This window comes from Aspergillus tubingensis (assembly GCF_013340325.1).
Source record: "Aspergillus tubingensis WU-2223L DNA, scaffold_4, whole genome shotgun sequence".
In the NCBI taxonomy this organism is placed as follows: Eukaryota; Fungi; Ascomycota; class Eurotiomycetes; order Eurotiales; family Aspergillaceae; genus Aspergillus; species Aspergillus tubingensis.
The window spans coordinates 1920896-1934905 of NW_023336278.1; the positions used below are offsets into that span (position 1 = coordinate 1920896).

General features: G+C 48.6%; 6 protein-coding genes across 6 annotated transcripts; all 6 read left to right on the top strand.

The window, feature by feature from the left end:
- Positions 1–27: 27 nt before the first annotated feature.
- AtWU_03177 (lactate/malate dehydrogenase, NAD binding domain family protein) lies at positions 28–855 on the top strand (the record flags this gene model as incomplete). Its single annotated transcript, XM_035498290.1, has 4 exons — positions 28–91; positions 142–611; positions 677–718; positions 775–855. 4 exons carry the CDS (start codon positions 28–30, stop codon positions 853–855), a joined length of 657 nt encoding a protein of 218 aa, XP_035354183.1.
- Positions 856–2312: 1457 nt separating this feature from the next.
- On the top strand, positions 2313–2817 carry AtWU_03178 (similar to An04g08150; the record flags this gene model as incomplete). Its single annotated transcript, XM_035498291.1, has 2 exons — positions 2313–2379; positions 2441–2817. The coding sequence occupies 2 exons, from the start codon at positions 2313–2315 to the stop codon at positions 2815–2817; spliced, it is 444 nt and encodes a 147-aa protein (XP_035354184.1).
- Positions 2818–3887: 1070 nt separating this feature from the next.
- Positions 3888–5693, top strand: AtWU_03179 (uncharacterized protein; the record flags this gene model as incomplete). The annotated part of the gene is made up of 2 exons (XM_035498292.1): positions 3888–3998; positions 4059–5693. 2 exons carry the CDS (start codon positions 3888–3890, stop codon positions 5691–5693), a joined length of 1746 nt encoding a protein of 581 aa, XP_035354185.1.
- Positions 5694–9780: 4087 nt separating this feature from the next.
- Positions 9781–10254, top strand: AtWU_03180 (ATP synthase subunit C family protein; the record flags this gene model as incomplete). Its single annotated transcript, XM_035498293.1, has 1 exon — positions 9781–10254. One exon carries the CDS (start codon positions 9781–9783, stop codon positions 10252–10254), a length of 474 nt encoding a protein of 157 aa, XP_035354186.1.
- A 2078-nt stretch (positions 10255–12332) lies between these two features.
- On the top strand, positions 12333–12656 carry AtWU_03181 (uncharacterized protein; the record flags this gene model as incomplete). The annotated part of the gene is made up of 1 exon (XM_035498294.1): positions 12333–12656. The coding sequence occupies one exon, from the start codon at positions 12333–12335 to the stop codon at positions 12654–12656; it is 324 nt and encodes a 107-aa protein (XP_035354187.1).
- Positions 12657–13411: 755 nt separating this feature from the next.
- Positions 13412–13802, top strand: AtWU_03182 (phosphoenolpyruvate synthase; the record flags this gene model as incomplete). The annotated part of the gene is made up of 2 exons (XM_035498295.1): positions 13412–13429; positions 13515–13802. 2 exons carry the CDS (start codon positions 13412–13414, stop codon positions 13800–13802), a joined length of 306 nt encoding a protein of 101 aa, XP_035354188.1.
- Positions 13803–14010: the final 208 nt, after the last annotated feature.

Here is a 14010-nt window from a genome sequence, read left to right on the forward strand (position 1 = left end):
CAGACAATTCTCTCCCTCGCCGCCATCATGAAGCTTTCCGCCGTTCTCTGCATCCTCGCCGCCACTATGGCCGCCGCGGCACCTACGAGTTGTATGTCTTCACAAGCTTGACCATGCTATGCAGAAACTGACATTTTTTAGACGCCAACCCTCAGGGGCAGAACCAGCCTCAAAACAACAACAACAATAACAACCAGAACCAGAACAACCGAAACCAAAACCAAAACAATCGCCTCAGCGCTGAAGAGCAAAAATACCAGCTCAGTGACAATAATCACAAGATTGGACGCTCCGAGGTCTTTTACCCGCGAGGATCTGGCTCTTCTCCCTCAGAGCCCGTCGCGCCTGAGTATTCTGAGTCTGAATTCCCGACGATTCACGTCCCCGAGCATGACTACCAAGAGCCCAAGGCTCCCAAGGAGGACTACAAGTCTGAGGCCTACCAGTCCGAGGAATACAAGACAGATGATATCAAGTCTAAGGGCTATCAGTCTGAGAACTCCAAGCCTGAGATCCACCAGTCTGTAGACTTCAAGCCCGAAGTTCACAAGCCTAAGGTCCACCAGCCTAAAGTTCACAAGCCCGAGGCTCCCAAGCCACCTGCACACCCCGTGAATCACGTCCCGGTTAACCAGCATGAATCTGTTTCTTACGACACTCATGAGTCCTACGAAAGTCAGACTACGGAGCAGCAGTAATGTCTCAGCAGCCATTCTTGGTATGTACATTCGGACCCTTTCGCTATAGTGATCTATACTAATGTCTTGGTAACAGAAGCAAAAGTTCGAATTTACTCTGACGGCCTTAACGAGCAAAACTTGCGGGATCGCCTATCGGAAGGGAATTGGGAACTAGGATACTGGGAATACGGGTAAAATTTCGGAGCATATAGATTGTGGGCTTACTCTCGGGTCGGTCAAATATCTTATAATTGATAGTAATATTTAATGTTTTTATCTTTTGTTCGATTTGCATTTCATCCAAGCAATGTTTGTTGTTTGTCCCCTGTGCTGCGCCATTGTCATCTGTTCGTTGTATTGAAGACTGATAGTATGTTGAAATTTTCCGATTTCTTTGCAACAAATGTTGTCGATAATTCTCCTGCAAATGGTTCTACATATATATCCGGTCTATCTTCATGTGTGTGTAATACCCATATCGGGACCATGTCTTATCCAGTAAAGTGGGTAGTTATTCCGACAACTTACACAATTCAAACATTTGCAATTATTGTTGCCTTTAATCTAATTATTTTAATAAAATGCATTACATTCTCTGGATCAACTTTGCTGAACTACATTGGTATGTCACACAGTGCCAGCCACATTCAGCATATAAGTGGTATTACAGGTCACTATGTGCAGGCAACCATGTAAAAACGTAAACAATCGGAGATCACTTGCATAGTCGCCTCGGGGCTTTCACGTAATAGTTGATAGAACTTGCCTCATGCAGAACAATTTCTCTATATTCCTACTTGGTTAAGTGAAGGTTGAGAGATCAGGTCGGGCATCTCTGTTCAGCAAGACTCGGTCAACGAAAATGCTTTTCCTTCTAATGCAGTTTGCACACATTGCGGGGAACTATTTGCTGCCTCTACCGAAAATACGATATGTTACTCACTACGCGCATATACCACATTGAGAGCTCTTCTGCTTCACAATCATGTCATAGTGGCAAATATTGACGTGACAAATTTCTATAATTTTTTATTCCCGAGCCAGAGTCATTGATCGTCAGGAGAAACGACACAGTTTCAGCCACAAAATCTATACCCTTCATGTTGCGCGAACTGGTGTTTGGTTAGAAGGCGGCGAGAGCCACAGTCTCATCCCTTGCTTCGGAATCTCGATCGGTAAACCTAAATATGGAATTCCAACCAGCAATACTGACACTTCTGCCAATAAAGGCAGCCAAACCCCGGGCCGAAATGACATATCAACGCCACACAGTACATATCCGATCTAACAGACAGAATCCGGGGTTGACCGTTCGGGACCCTGCAGCCGTAGTGCATGCAATCCAATTATTGACACTAATTCGCATATATGGAGGCAACTATTGTTCGGAGTCGTGGATGTGTCAGTGTCTGTGATATTCGGTGACAGGCTGGATATGCCATGTCGCTATTCTAGGATCGTATCCAGAGACCCGAAGGGCCTCGCGAAAAGGTATAAAGAGGGCCTTGAATTCTCCCCAACTCGACTTCTTCTCATCATCAGCATCAATCAAGCTTCTCTCCTCACAGCTCTTCATTTCACAAACAAATCTTCAACCAACAAGCTCACGCTTTGAACAACCAATAACTCAAAATGAAGGCCTCCGCTGTTCTCTCCCTCGTTGCCCTTGCTGGCCTCACCATCGCCGCCCCTGCTGTTGGTATGTGACAGCGTCCATCTATCCCTGTTTTCCCAATTTATCCAATACTAATATTTATCAGGCAACGACAATGTCCATGGTAGCGGGGACATCCACAAGCGTGGTGGTGGCTGGGGAGAGAAGCCCACAGCCGTTGCCGTCGAGGCAGTCGAAGTCCCCGTTGTTGAGAAGCCCCAGGAGCACTGGCACAAGCCCGCTCCTCAGTCCAAGCCCCAGCCTGTCCCTGTCAAGTCCAACGAGTACTCCAAGGAGGCTGGCAAGAAGTGGGGCAAGGAGGGCGGTTCCGCTGGTGAGGAAGACTACAAGAGCGTCCAGGACAACGAGTCCGCATCCTTCAGCAAGAGCTTCGGCGAGACTACCGATCACAAGACGGGCAAGAACTGGGGCAAGGAGGGTGGTGAGGAGAAGGAGAAGGAGCAGGGCAAGTCTCAGCAGTAAGCATTGACTGGTATGTATGCGCCTCATCTCCTAATGTGAATTGCTCCAAACTAATGGTTGTAATTTCTAGCTCGAGTCGAATCCAGGTTCCGCGCTGTACATACAGTTGCTGGTGGCTTCGGGGCGCACCGGGTCATAATCTTGCGTGATTAATTTGCTGTTGCTGTTGTTGCTGTGTTGTTGTTTTGCGGCTTCCTTGAACCTGTTGATAGTTTCAATGTCTCTCCTTGTGAATAGCCCAGGATGTTGAGTACTATACGTCTATAATTCGCTCATGGGGTTCTTGTGAAGTTTAATACAAATTGGATTATCCTCTAATTACTACTCAGCCGTTGTTCTGTTCAACGTAGTCTAGCTGCGACTTTCTCGCTTTTGTGATCTTCTGCTTCATTGTAGTGATGTGGTGAAAGTACTCTAGTCTTGGGATACCATTACCTTGCACCAAGTGACTTCATAACACAACTATGCATTGCTAGTATATAACACACCGCAGTCACTCTAATGATAAGGGATGGCTCCAAAAACTTTCCATCCTATCAGTACTGGACAGATATTCAGCTGTATAGCTGCCACGTAACAGAGTAAGTGAAGGCGACAGTGCGCTATGCTGGCGTTATCCGTTTGTGGCAAGGAACATTCAGTGATAATGCAGATGTTGCTGGACGGGATATCATCTAACATGGAAAGATCCCATCCATAATCACGATGCAACTTCACGAGAAACCATTCTATTACCAAACTTGGAAGTCTACTCTGAGAACTGTATACCTACCAGGTTATTTCCACACAATTAGATCGTGAACAGACAGTGAGGACTAAAATCTGACATTCACCCCAACTCAACTTGTGGCGTTTCGAGATTAATAGCTTGTCAAGTGAAAAGCAACACTCTCAGAACTACAAAGGGATATTCCTCCCCATGGCGGTGATCACATGCAGGATATAAAGACATATATCTTGGTCAAATCATTCAGCCCTCGTCGAAGCATCCGCTGCCTTCTCGTTTTCCAATCCCACCCCCCATCCTCTTCCTCAAACTTTATTATCTATCTATCTTGCAATTAATCAACATGGAAGGTTCTGCTCACCAAGAATTCTCCGTCGAGGACCTTCCCACAAAGTCCGTTGCCTTTCATCCTACTCTAGCAACCATCACGCGCGAGTTTCCTGTCCGTGTCCAGGTACAGATCCCCTAGAAACCGTATATCATATCTAGAGTATCTTCTCACAGCCGCTAACAGCCCGGTGCTTTCGCAATTACCATTAACAAGATCGACCACCAGGTCGATCCCGATTCCATCCGTGTTGGAAGTCTCGGCGCTGCCAAAGTAATAGACATCCAGCATGCAAACGTTCTCCGATACTCGTCCACTTGCAAACCATCCTCTGACAGAAAAGCCTTTGACCCAATCAGAGACCTGGATAATAGAAAAGACACCATCTTCCGCCCCTCTGAAGGGCTATACGCCGGATGCGGCATCTTTAAAGCCTACCCTGGGAACGATTCTCTAAATCGAGAGAGGCAGCCTATGGGTTATGGTGGAGCTAGTGCACAATATCCTCGTCAGGTGGAGTACGGACCAGCGCTCTATGGAGGGGAGGATCCGAATTTGTTGGAAGAATGGATTCAGAAACCTGCTGCGGATAAGTCGGTCTCAGACCATTTCTGTCAGGTAGTTGTGCATCTGGAAGGGCAGGTGACTGCTCCTGTTTCTGCGTTGAGCTGTGGCACTTTAACTGGTGATGAGCAGAACCAAGCTGGAAGAAAGGCTCAGAGCAATGAAGTGATGTTGCAATTGATCTATACGGTTCCGGCGAAGTCAGATCTCAAGCTTCACGACCTCAACATCAATACGCTCTTCTCAACGGCCAAGATCAGGCTCTGTGCCCTGTTCACTAATCTGACTTCCGAAACCTGGCGAGATGCCCAGGTAACGCTGTCGGCCCCGCAAGCGCACATGTCGCCTCCGGGGCAAGCTATCCCATCATTGACACCATGGGATTTGGCAGTCATGCTGACTAAATCTGGGTCGTCTGTGCCCCCTTATATGCCAACACTGGGGATACCAGAACCGACATTCCCCTCCCCTGGTTACCCTGAGTTGGATGATTTTTTTCTGGCATTTACAGCCGATAACCTAGAGGAAGGGTTGGGGGCCTCGATGAACCATGACTTATATCCGCCTGATAGCAAGGTACCCAAGTCGATCAGCCCGGGCCATGGCCTGAGTGTATCGTATGAACTACCTGGCCGGCGTGTCATCAAGCCCTCATCTGCGCCCCGTCGCTATGAAATAGCTGAGCTGGACCTCCAAGCTTCATTCACCCATGTGATAGTGCCCAAAAGGCATGCCGTAGCGTTTCTTCGTGCCAAGATACAGAATACTTCGCCTGTGAATATGCGTTCAGGTGAAGTGAGCTTAACCGTTGACGGCACCTGTTTCGGCAAGGCCAATGTTCCAAGCTGCGTGCGCAACGAATCCTTTGAACTCAACCTTGGAATGGACAGATTCATCAAGGTGGCGTATAAGGAACCTGGGATAACACTTAGTAAAATCGACGAATTCTTGGAACTAACTATCAGATACTTCAAAGCATCATGCAAGATCAAGAATACTAGAGATCATGTAGTCAACGTCTTGGTATTGGATCAGGTGCCAGTTAATGTGGACGATCATTTTGATGTTGAGATTCTGACGCCAGAGACCTTGGGGTTTCCGGGTGATAAGGTGGATCTCACGGAGACGGGAAAGCCGGGAACGAAGACTGCGGAACTGGGCCGTGATGGAGAGGTTAGATGGGAAGTGACACTTGAGCCGGATGAGGAGATTGAGCTCGATTTGCGATATTCTATCGAGGCGCCGTTTGAGAAATAGGGAAGGGACTTTCCAGTGGCTGTTGCGAAATGAGCTTATGTTCTGATGGCAAACCGACTGGTACACTACTGGGAAGTTGACCTGCAGTATGGTAGAACAGCGGTATCTTATGTTGTCTTCACTCATAGCCTAAGCAATTGCTTTAACTGGAATCTTGTTCTGTCTGGAGGTGCGGAAGATACGATCGTTACTTCAGAATAGACATGTCAATGTCAATGTGAGAGATCTCCTAGTTCTAAACAGACACACGTGTCTTTCCTTAGTAGACATGTCAGAACAAATAGACAGTCTACAAAGTTCTGGAGCAGCTCTCTGTAAGTGAGGAAACCACGGGACATTTTAAAGTCGGTAGGAGAAAGGGTATCCAACACTTCGTGATGGGTTCATGGCTGCATTTTGGTACTAGATACGTGGTATACATCCACCTAGCATACAGGACAAACTCTTCTTCTATGGATCGGTCAAATTTCGGTCAAGCTACGTAAGTCTTCACAACGGATATTTGACTCGAAGTTCCGTAATATACTTATCTCAGTTTTCAGTACGGCAAGATATGGTTGAGATATGATGAACTGAACAATACTATTCTCAAGGTTTCGTCGGGATGAGTATTTCAATTAGCAGCATTTGCAATGAAGCAAGGGACCTACTTTACTTATCATCGTCCAGTTAAACAGCGGACCCCTATCGATATTATCTAGAAAAGGAAGGATTGATGAAGATCACTGTGATCACATGATGCAGCAAATGTCCTCCAAATAAGGCAGAGATGAAGGTGTCTACCAGCTGAATACTCCGTTACAATGGTATTAATCGAACCATGCCAAGATGGCCACAAGATTGAATCATGTTTCATAGTAGATCAAGATCGTGTGTAGGTTACTGCCAAGTTTAACCAATTTCAGCACCTACCTCTATCGTAATGAGTGTACACACTCTATAAGTGCGATGTATACTTAGTACGTACTATATAGTTTGGAGTACTACTGAAGTAAACTTCTTCACCCGATAAGTTATATATATCGCCTCGACAGTAGAATCCTTAACCACAAGTTAAACAAACACTAACCCCGGATATATCTTCCCCATTCTGCCTGTGGACCCTCAACATACCAAACTGAAGCCACCCTCCATACCACAATATATAATTATCCACATACCACCCTCGCCGTGGCTAGCAATCAACATTCCACACCCACAACCTCACCGAGATACACCCCTACGCTCCGATTCGTCAGGAATTCCAGCTTATCATCTGCACCACAAGCTACAATGTAAATCACTTACATGCCCAAACCAAGGAAACAACCGGCATGATGATGGCCGGCCACGGCCACCAGCCCAATACGTAGATAGTAAGGTAGCCGCCATACCTGCTTTGAGTTGTCCGTCATTCCAACTAAACCCAACTGAAATCCCGAGGTCCGGGACCTGCCGCTGACCCGACAAAACTCGTGCCTTGATACCTTAAGGCACTTTCAGACCGAATCTCCGTCACGTATTCACAATACCGTAATAATACCACCAATACAGGTCCGATACACGGCGGGCTCCGTGTCGCTGCAGCCATCCATCGATCGATCCCATCCCCCATCCGCATCACCCTTTATCCTCCGAGTCTGTCGGTATCACCAGAACGATACTTAAATTATGCATTTTTGTGTTCCCGTGGATACTACTAATCAGCGAGAAGTTATTGCTGCACATTACAACTCTACATGACATTTTAAATTGTTGAGAATACTGGGATTCAACAACAACCATCCACCCCCTGCTAGCCGAAGAACAGTTCGCGAACAGCTCGAGCCCCGTGGCATCCCTGCACCAGCTGCATGCTTAAATTGAGCCAGGACAAGTGAGAGCGCCGCAGGCAAGGCAAGGCAAGGCAAGGCCAGTTTGCGGCGACGGCGGCAGCGGTTCAGTCGGGAAGCTGGCCGGGTTACGTAATACTGCAGGGCGGCTGAGATCATATCTCGATCACCGGGTTAAATCGAGTTTAGTGAGACCGACCTCGGAAATAGATAGGGACTGTGTAGAAATTGGGGGGGAGGGCCACAAAAAATAAAAAATAAAAATTAGGACACAAAAAAAATTAGGGAGAGCGTAGAAGAAATTTGCCCCGGAATCCTCACCCTGATCCAGGTATAAGTAGCAGACGGATGTCTTCTTTGGAAGATGGGAAAGAAAAAACGGGCTGGTGAGCAAAGCAGGTAAAAATTACACAATGGGTTTTCCTTCCAAGGGATTCTTCCTTCTAGTGGAAAGGGGTGTGGTGGCCACGATAACAAGCACACAGCAGGGTAAAACCGCGAGCAAAGCCAGCCACTAGCGGGCTGACTGTGTTTGTGTGTGTGTGGGATATGCTTTCGTCCGGTTTTCGAGAGGCCACGGGATGATGTCGATGGGATTGGGTTGGCTTGCGCCGCGCGCGCGCGCCCACTTTTCTCCCCTATTCAGCTTGCGCCGGTCATCCACACCCCCCTGAGATTTGCTCCTTATTCCCCCGAGAGGGATCAATTTCTCTGATGTATCCAAAAAGCTATATAACCCGTGCACCACCCTCGGAGACAAGCGTGCTGAGGCATTGGGTGAATTGGTTATTTTTTTTTATTTTATTTTTTGCGCCATAGCGCCAGAAGCCTGTGTGGACTAACATTTCTGTGCTATTTGCGAGCTAGCTCAGGGAGCTACGGATCGTCGCGCGTTTCCCCGGCGAAAGGCGCTCCGTACGGAGCCGGGTTGTCCCAAAACGGCAGATAACCCAATACGATGAGTCGGTGAGGCATTTCCCGAGGGGAGAAGCAGACAAGGAGCAACGGCAGCAACACGACACAGGACAATTGGGGAAGCTTCCCTCCTTCCAGCCGACGCGGCGCAAACCTGCTTGCGTCTCAGAAGTGGGAATTTTTCTTGCTCAGAAACTCCGGTGCTGGTGGAGCCGCATGCCCGATTCGGCCCGGTTTGATTGCGACCGAGAAGCTGGCCATCATATTAGCTGGGTCTTGGCTACTTCCCATTGGTTGTCCGGCCACCGCTAAGTGGGGGTGTACCACTCTATCGGACCCATTTGGATGCAGGGACCCACCCGCACGTCTGGTTTTTTTTTTCTTCTTTGCGGTCTCCCGTTTCGCTGTGAAAATTTTGCATACCGTAGCTGGTCTCTTTGGGCTTGTTTCTCGTGTCTTGTCTTGTCTTTCCCGGTCTGTTGCTGGGTTGGGTGGGTGTCAGAAGGGGAAGGGAGAAGGGGACAATTTATATGTAAGGAAAGAATGAAGGGAGGAGCCCCGTAGAGACAAGACAGGAATGTTTTTTTCCCCTTCCCTTTTGTGACGACACGAGGACAAGAAAGGAATCAAACGGAAGGGATCGGTCCGTACAAGTGTAAAATACACACATGACTACGGAATACTCCATCAGATGCAGCAATTGGGTTGGTTATCTGAAGGGGAAGGAAGGTGAGAGGGAGAGTCAGTAGGCCATTGCTCCATCGCGGACCAGCACGGCCAGGTTAAGACCCTGAAACCATTGGCTGTACCAGCTGTAGCTCCCCTGGTAACCACCATCCCGAATGATCCCGAAGGGTGTGTATGTGTGTATGCGTACACAGGATGTGTAAGTAAGTTGTGGAAAGTGTGTATGTGCGGTGGAATGTCCACTGCTTTTCCCGGGGGAAGGAAGAAGGATAATGAGCCAAAAACGAGGCTGCCAAACACGGTGTAAGGGAAAAAGAGCGAAAGGATCAACTAGGGATAACGGATTGATACCAAAAGACAAGACATAAACAGGAAAAACAGGAACAATACAATACAAACAGACAGTGCCAAAAACACCAGCAAACAAAAAAAGTAAGGTAGGGCTTTTTTTTCTGGTCCCAACAAAGCGCACTAACACCCGACGGGGGGGCTGGGTGGGAAAAGGGCAAAAAACCGCGAAAATTTAGCGGGAGAGTATTTATGTCCCGGGGGGCCTTCTGTTGTCACTTTCCTCCAGCTTTTTCCTCCAGAAAAGTTCTCCTTCCTTCTTTCCCTTCCCAATCCCATCATTTTCTAGAGAAACTCCTCTCTCAGAACCACCACAAACCATCACAATGGCCTCCTCCCGTGTCTTCGCCCAGCGCCTGGCCTCCACCATGGCTGCTTCCACCAAGGTCGCTCGCCCTGCCGCTCGCCTCCAGCTTGCCCCCAAGCGTACCTTCACCACCCAGCGCAAGGCCGTCCCCATGACCCCCTTCCAGACCGTCAAGCGTCAGTCTCCCTCCGGCCTCATCCAGGCCAACGCTCGCCAGGCTTTCGCTGCCCAGCAGGCCCGCCGCCAGTACTCCTCTGAAATCGCCGACGCCATGGTCCAGGTCTCCCAGAACCTGGGTATGGGTTCCGCTGCCATCGGTCTCGGTGGTGCCGGTATCGGTATCGGTCTCGTCTTCGGTGCCCTCCTCCTCTCCGTCTCCCGCAACCCTGCCCTCCGTGGTCAGCTCTTCTCCTACGCCATTCTTGGTTTCGCCTTCGTCGAGGCCATTGGTCTGTTCGACCTGATGGTTGCCATGATGTGCAAGTACGTTTAAATTATGACCGAGGGATAATTGCAGTCACGGCATCTGCGGAGATTTTATGATCCACTCCCAATCTTCGATTACAAACCTTCATCTATATTGGAGAGAAAATAGGGGATATTGGGGGGAATATCAGCAAAATCCTTTGTTTTGAGATTGTCTTGGCTGTGATAGGAGGTAATTCTATTGTGGTGGTCTTTTTATATATCATGTACTACTTTTCCCGTCATCATCTACAACCATCAAATACACTGTACATATAGAGATTTAAAATGGCCACTAAACTCCACGGATTTGCCAGCTACATTTGATTGTAGGATTGGGACTCTATATCCACATCGATTGATGATTTCCTGCTGTTTTCAAATCTTGCCAGTTCGGACTGACCCATGAATGGAAAAACCTGGGGTAACAACAGTGCTCGGTCCAGTTTAGCTGGTCAGGTCAGATCTCTGAGCCAATGATCATATGATCACGCTTTCAAGCTTGTCGGTCAGACTGAACAGCTCGACAAAAAAGACCTTGTCTATTGAAGGCGGAAGGGTGTGGTTGTGAGCCAGACAGGTACGAGCTTGATGCCAGCTGTCGACAACGAAACGGTTGTCCCGGAATCTCCGGGGGCAGCTCTGCCCTCCCGGCCACTACCTCCCAACAATGGGCGATTACCGCCTTATAAGCCCTCTCACTAACTCCCCATTACACCACAAGAGCCAATTGATCTAATTAATCAACCTAGAGAACGTCTAGAATAGTCTCTCTCACACTCCAGTTAATATTCAATAATTGTTGGTAAAAATCAGCCATCAACCAAACCCATAGTGGCCCATGGCGCCCCCTTCACTCTCACCCGGTGGATCTAGACTGACGATCCCAAATGTAAACGTCACCCACCCTACCACCACCACCGCCTCAGCGACCCAAGGGCAAAATATATGTGTTCAATGGTAGCAGTGAGAACTTTTACAGACACTTTCCATGCAATTGACTCACACCAACTGTCTTTCTATTTCAGGGGCTGTGAAAGTAAAGAAAGAAGCAAAAAATTTTTCATCCAAAATTTTGTCGTGCAGCTCTAATCCCTGCATGTGCATGAATCTCGACTCATAGTTCCAAGTAAGAAAAGAAGTACCTACAGCCAACCGACATGAAGAGCTGCCGTGCAACCATAACCCAGTTCTATCTATCTATTCTAGTCGGCGGAAGGAAGGAAGTTGAAACTAACCCTGCGCCAAGAAAAAAACATAGGTACCACTTTTCTTTACGTATCATGTGTATCGGGGGTTTCCCTGCGACGATCGGATCGGTAGAAACACAGACAGATGGATAGATAGATACCTGAAGGACAGAGAGCAGAGCACAGACACATAGCCATTGAGTGGAAATTACCAGCCATTGAGTGTCAAGGAGGGTAGGGAAATATTCTACGGTGCAATGGTATAGGATGATTCCATTTCGATGATGAATCATGGACTGGATACGGAGCGATGATGGATGTGGTTGTGGATGTGATTCATCCATTCGTTTCGTTTCGTCTCCTTCGATCCGGAAGGGAGAGAACTCGGTAAGTTAGGTAATTTATTACTGTCTTGGGTATGGTATGCTTGGTACGGTATTACGGGGATGAGGTGGTGCATGTGACCTGTCGGTATTTGATGGACATGTGATCTCGGGTGAGTTGCCTGTCTGTTTGTCTGTCTGGCTGTCGGTTGTTGGGTTATGGTATACCGCATGTTTGCTATCTTCTGATCTCTTCTCTTAGATTTCTTCTGTTGTCATTCTGATACTTGTGATGGTTTCAATAAGAGCTACCGTGTATATTTTATCAATGAAACTGAATTGAATGCCATCAATTGTCTATTTCACACTCACCATGCATATCTGCGTATCCCGACACCCATACCCGACACGAATATATCCCATCCCGATCTTACCCGATCTTCATCCGGCAGACCTCACTGCCATGCCTGTATACCTTCAATCATGCATCGTAGACCACAACACTAACGCACAATCCTGAATCACTATACCATCACCAACATCATATACATAGCAGTCTATCCTACCCTACTGAGTAAGAACACAAGAAGAAAATGCCCCCATCACCCCTCTACACCCCCCAAGACGTCCCCTCCTTCAAGAAACGTCGCAACCGTCTCCCCAACACCCGCGCAAAGCAACTCCTCCGTGCCGCAGAGCGCGATTACAATGACCCCCCTCCACCGCCTGGCCTAGGCGAGTGCTGTGGGAGTTCGTGTGATCCGTGCGTCAACGATCTGTGGAAGGAGGAGTTGGCGATTTGGAGGGAACGGTGGGGGGATGGGGCGGTTGAAGATGGAGATAAGAAGGAGGATGAACAGGGAGACGAGAGTGAGGGATGTGCGAAGATGAAGATGCCGGGGAGTTGGGAGTGGTAGCGTTGGGTTGTTGATATTTCGCACGTGTGTTGGGAAGATAATGTCCCTCGATGGTGACGGGAGTTAATGCTTGGTATGGTAAGTTAGGTTCCCGAATAGTATCGAGATTTGTATGCTGAATATGATATAGGCGTATTGCATACCTGGGAGCGAATGCTGAGCTCGTGGACAGTAGCTACGGCTTCAGATGTTACTTGCCCAGTTCGGTTGATGAAGTGTACTTGGCTTTGCTCTGTCAGGGCTGTTCATGGACACACTAGCTGTGCATCAATATCTACCAAGCATATGTTTCCAGCCATATTGTCATCAGGCTGGCATAGTTGTTGAGCAGCTCCCTCAAATCGGAGGACGCTGTTGTCCTATGGCGAATTTAGCTACCGGCACTACATTGACAGCAATAAGATTCCAAAGCACCTGGCTGAGCTTATGTGCAGACTGGGAACAAGGCCAGGCACATCTCGCGGCAACTATAACAAGCAGTACGCGATATCTTCCCTCGGGGAACCTGACCCCCTGATACCAAGGTAGCCATTCAGAGCAAGCGTGAAGAATCTCAGCGTGGCCGTCGGATCCAGGACCACAAAGGAAAATCTTCCGGATGATAGCTTTGCTGGAGACCAGAATTTCACCCCGGCGTTATGGGTGAAAACGCTCTCCTGGATGCTTGTCGACGATCCTAGGCGTCACTCTTCGCCGACCGGGCTGTCAATTATCAACAAATAAATGGCTTCTACTACCCTTGCATCGGTCTCACCATGAGCTCACAGCGCATGGTATGCTCTGATTCCAGAGGCTTCGATGTTCTTCATCGACACCAAGACACACTTCGACAGGGTCATCGTCATCAATGCTGCCTAGGGACTAGGAGAGAACATCGTCCAGAACACCGTCGACCAAGATGAGTACCAAGTCTTCAAGCCCCTCGTCTCGGACGACTACTTCGTCTCCATAATCGACGCGAGTGCGGCCACAACGCCATCGTTATCTCCGGCAACGGGACAGACAACAACCTCTAAAGCCGAACGCGTCGCACTGGTCCTCAGTGGCCCCGAAAACCCCCCAAACGCTCGATGGGCCTGCACCATTGACACCCATTACGACTGCCCTATGGACATGGCATGGCGTGAAAGACAGTCTTGCCAGTGATTCATTCATCCCCCAAGCCCGACCGGAAGCCATGCACTTGTGTGCGACGCGACCGCCGATCTTAAGATGTACAACATCGGCCACAAGGGCCGCACTCTAAATCACCGGGGTGATCGTAGGTGATGCCCCTGTCTCCGGCCGTCTCTATCTGACAGAGTCTGCGCCTTGGTTGGGCAAGTCCATCGACGGTTGCATTCTCGTCACCGCC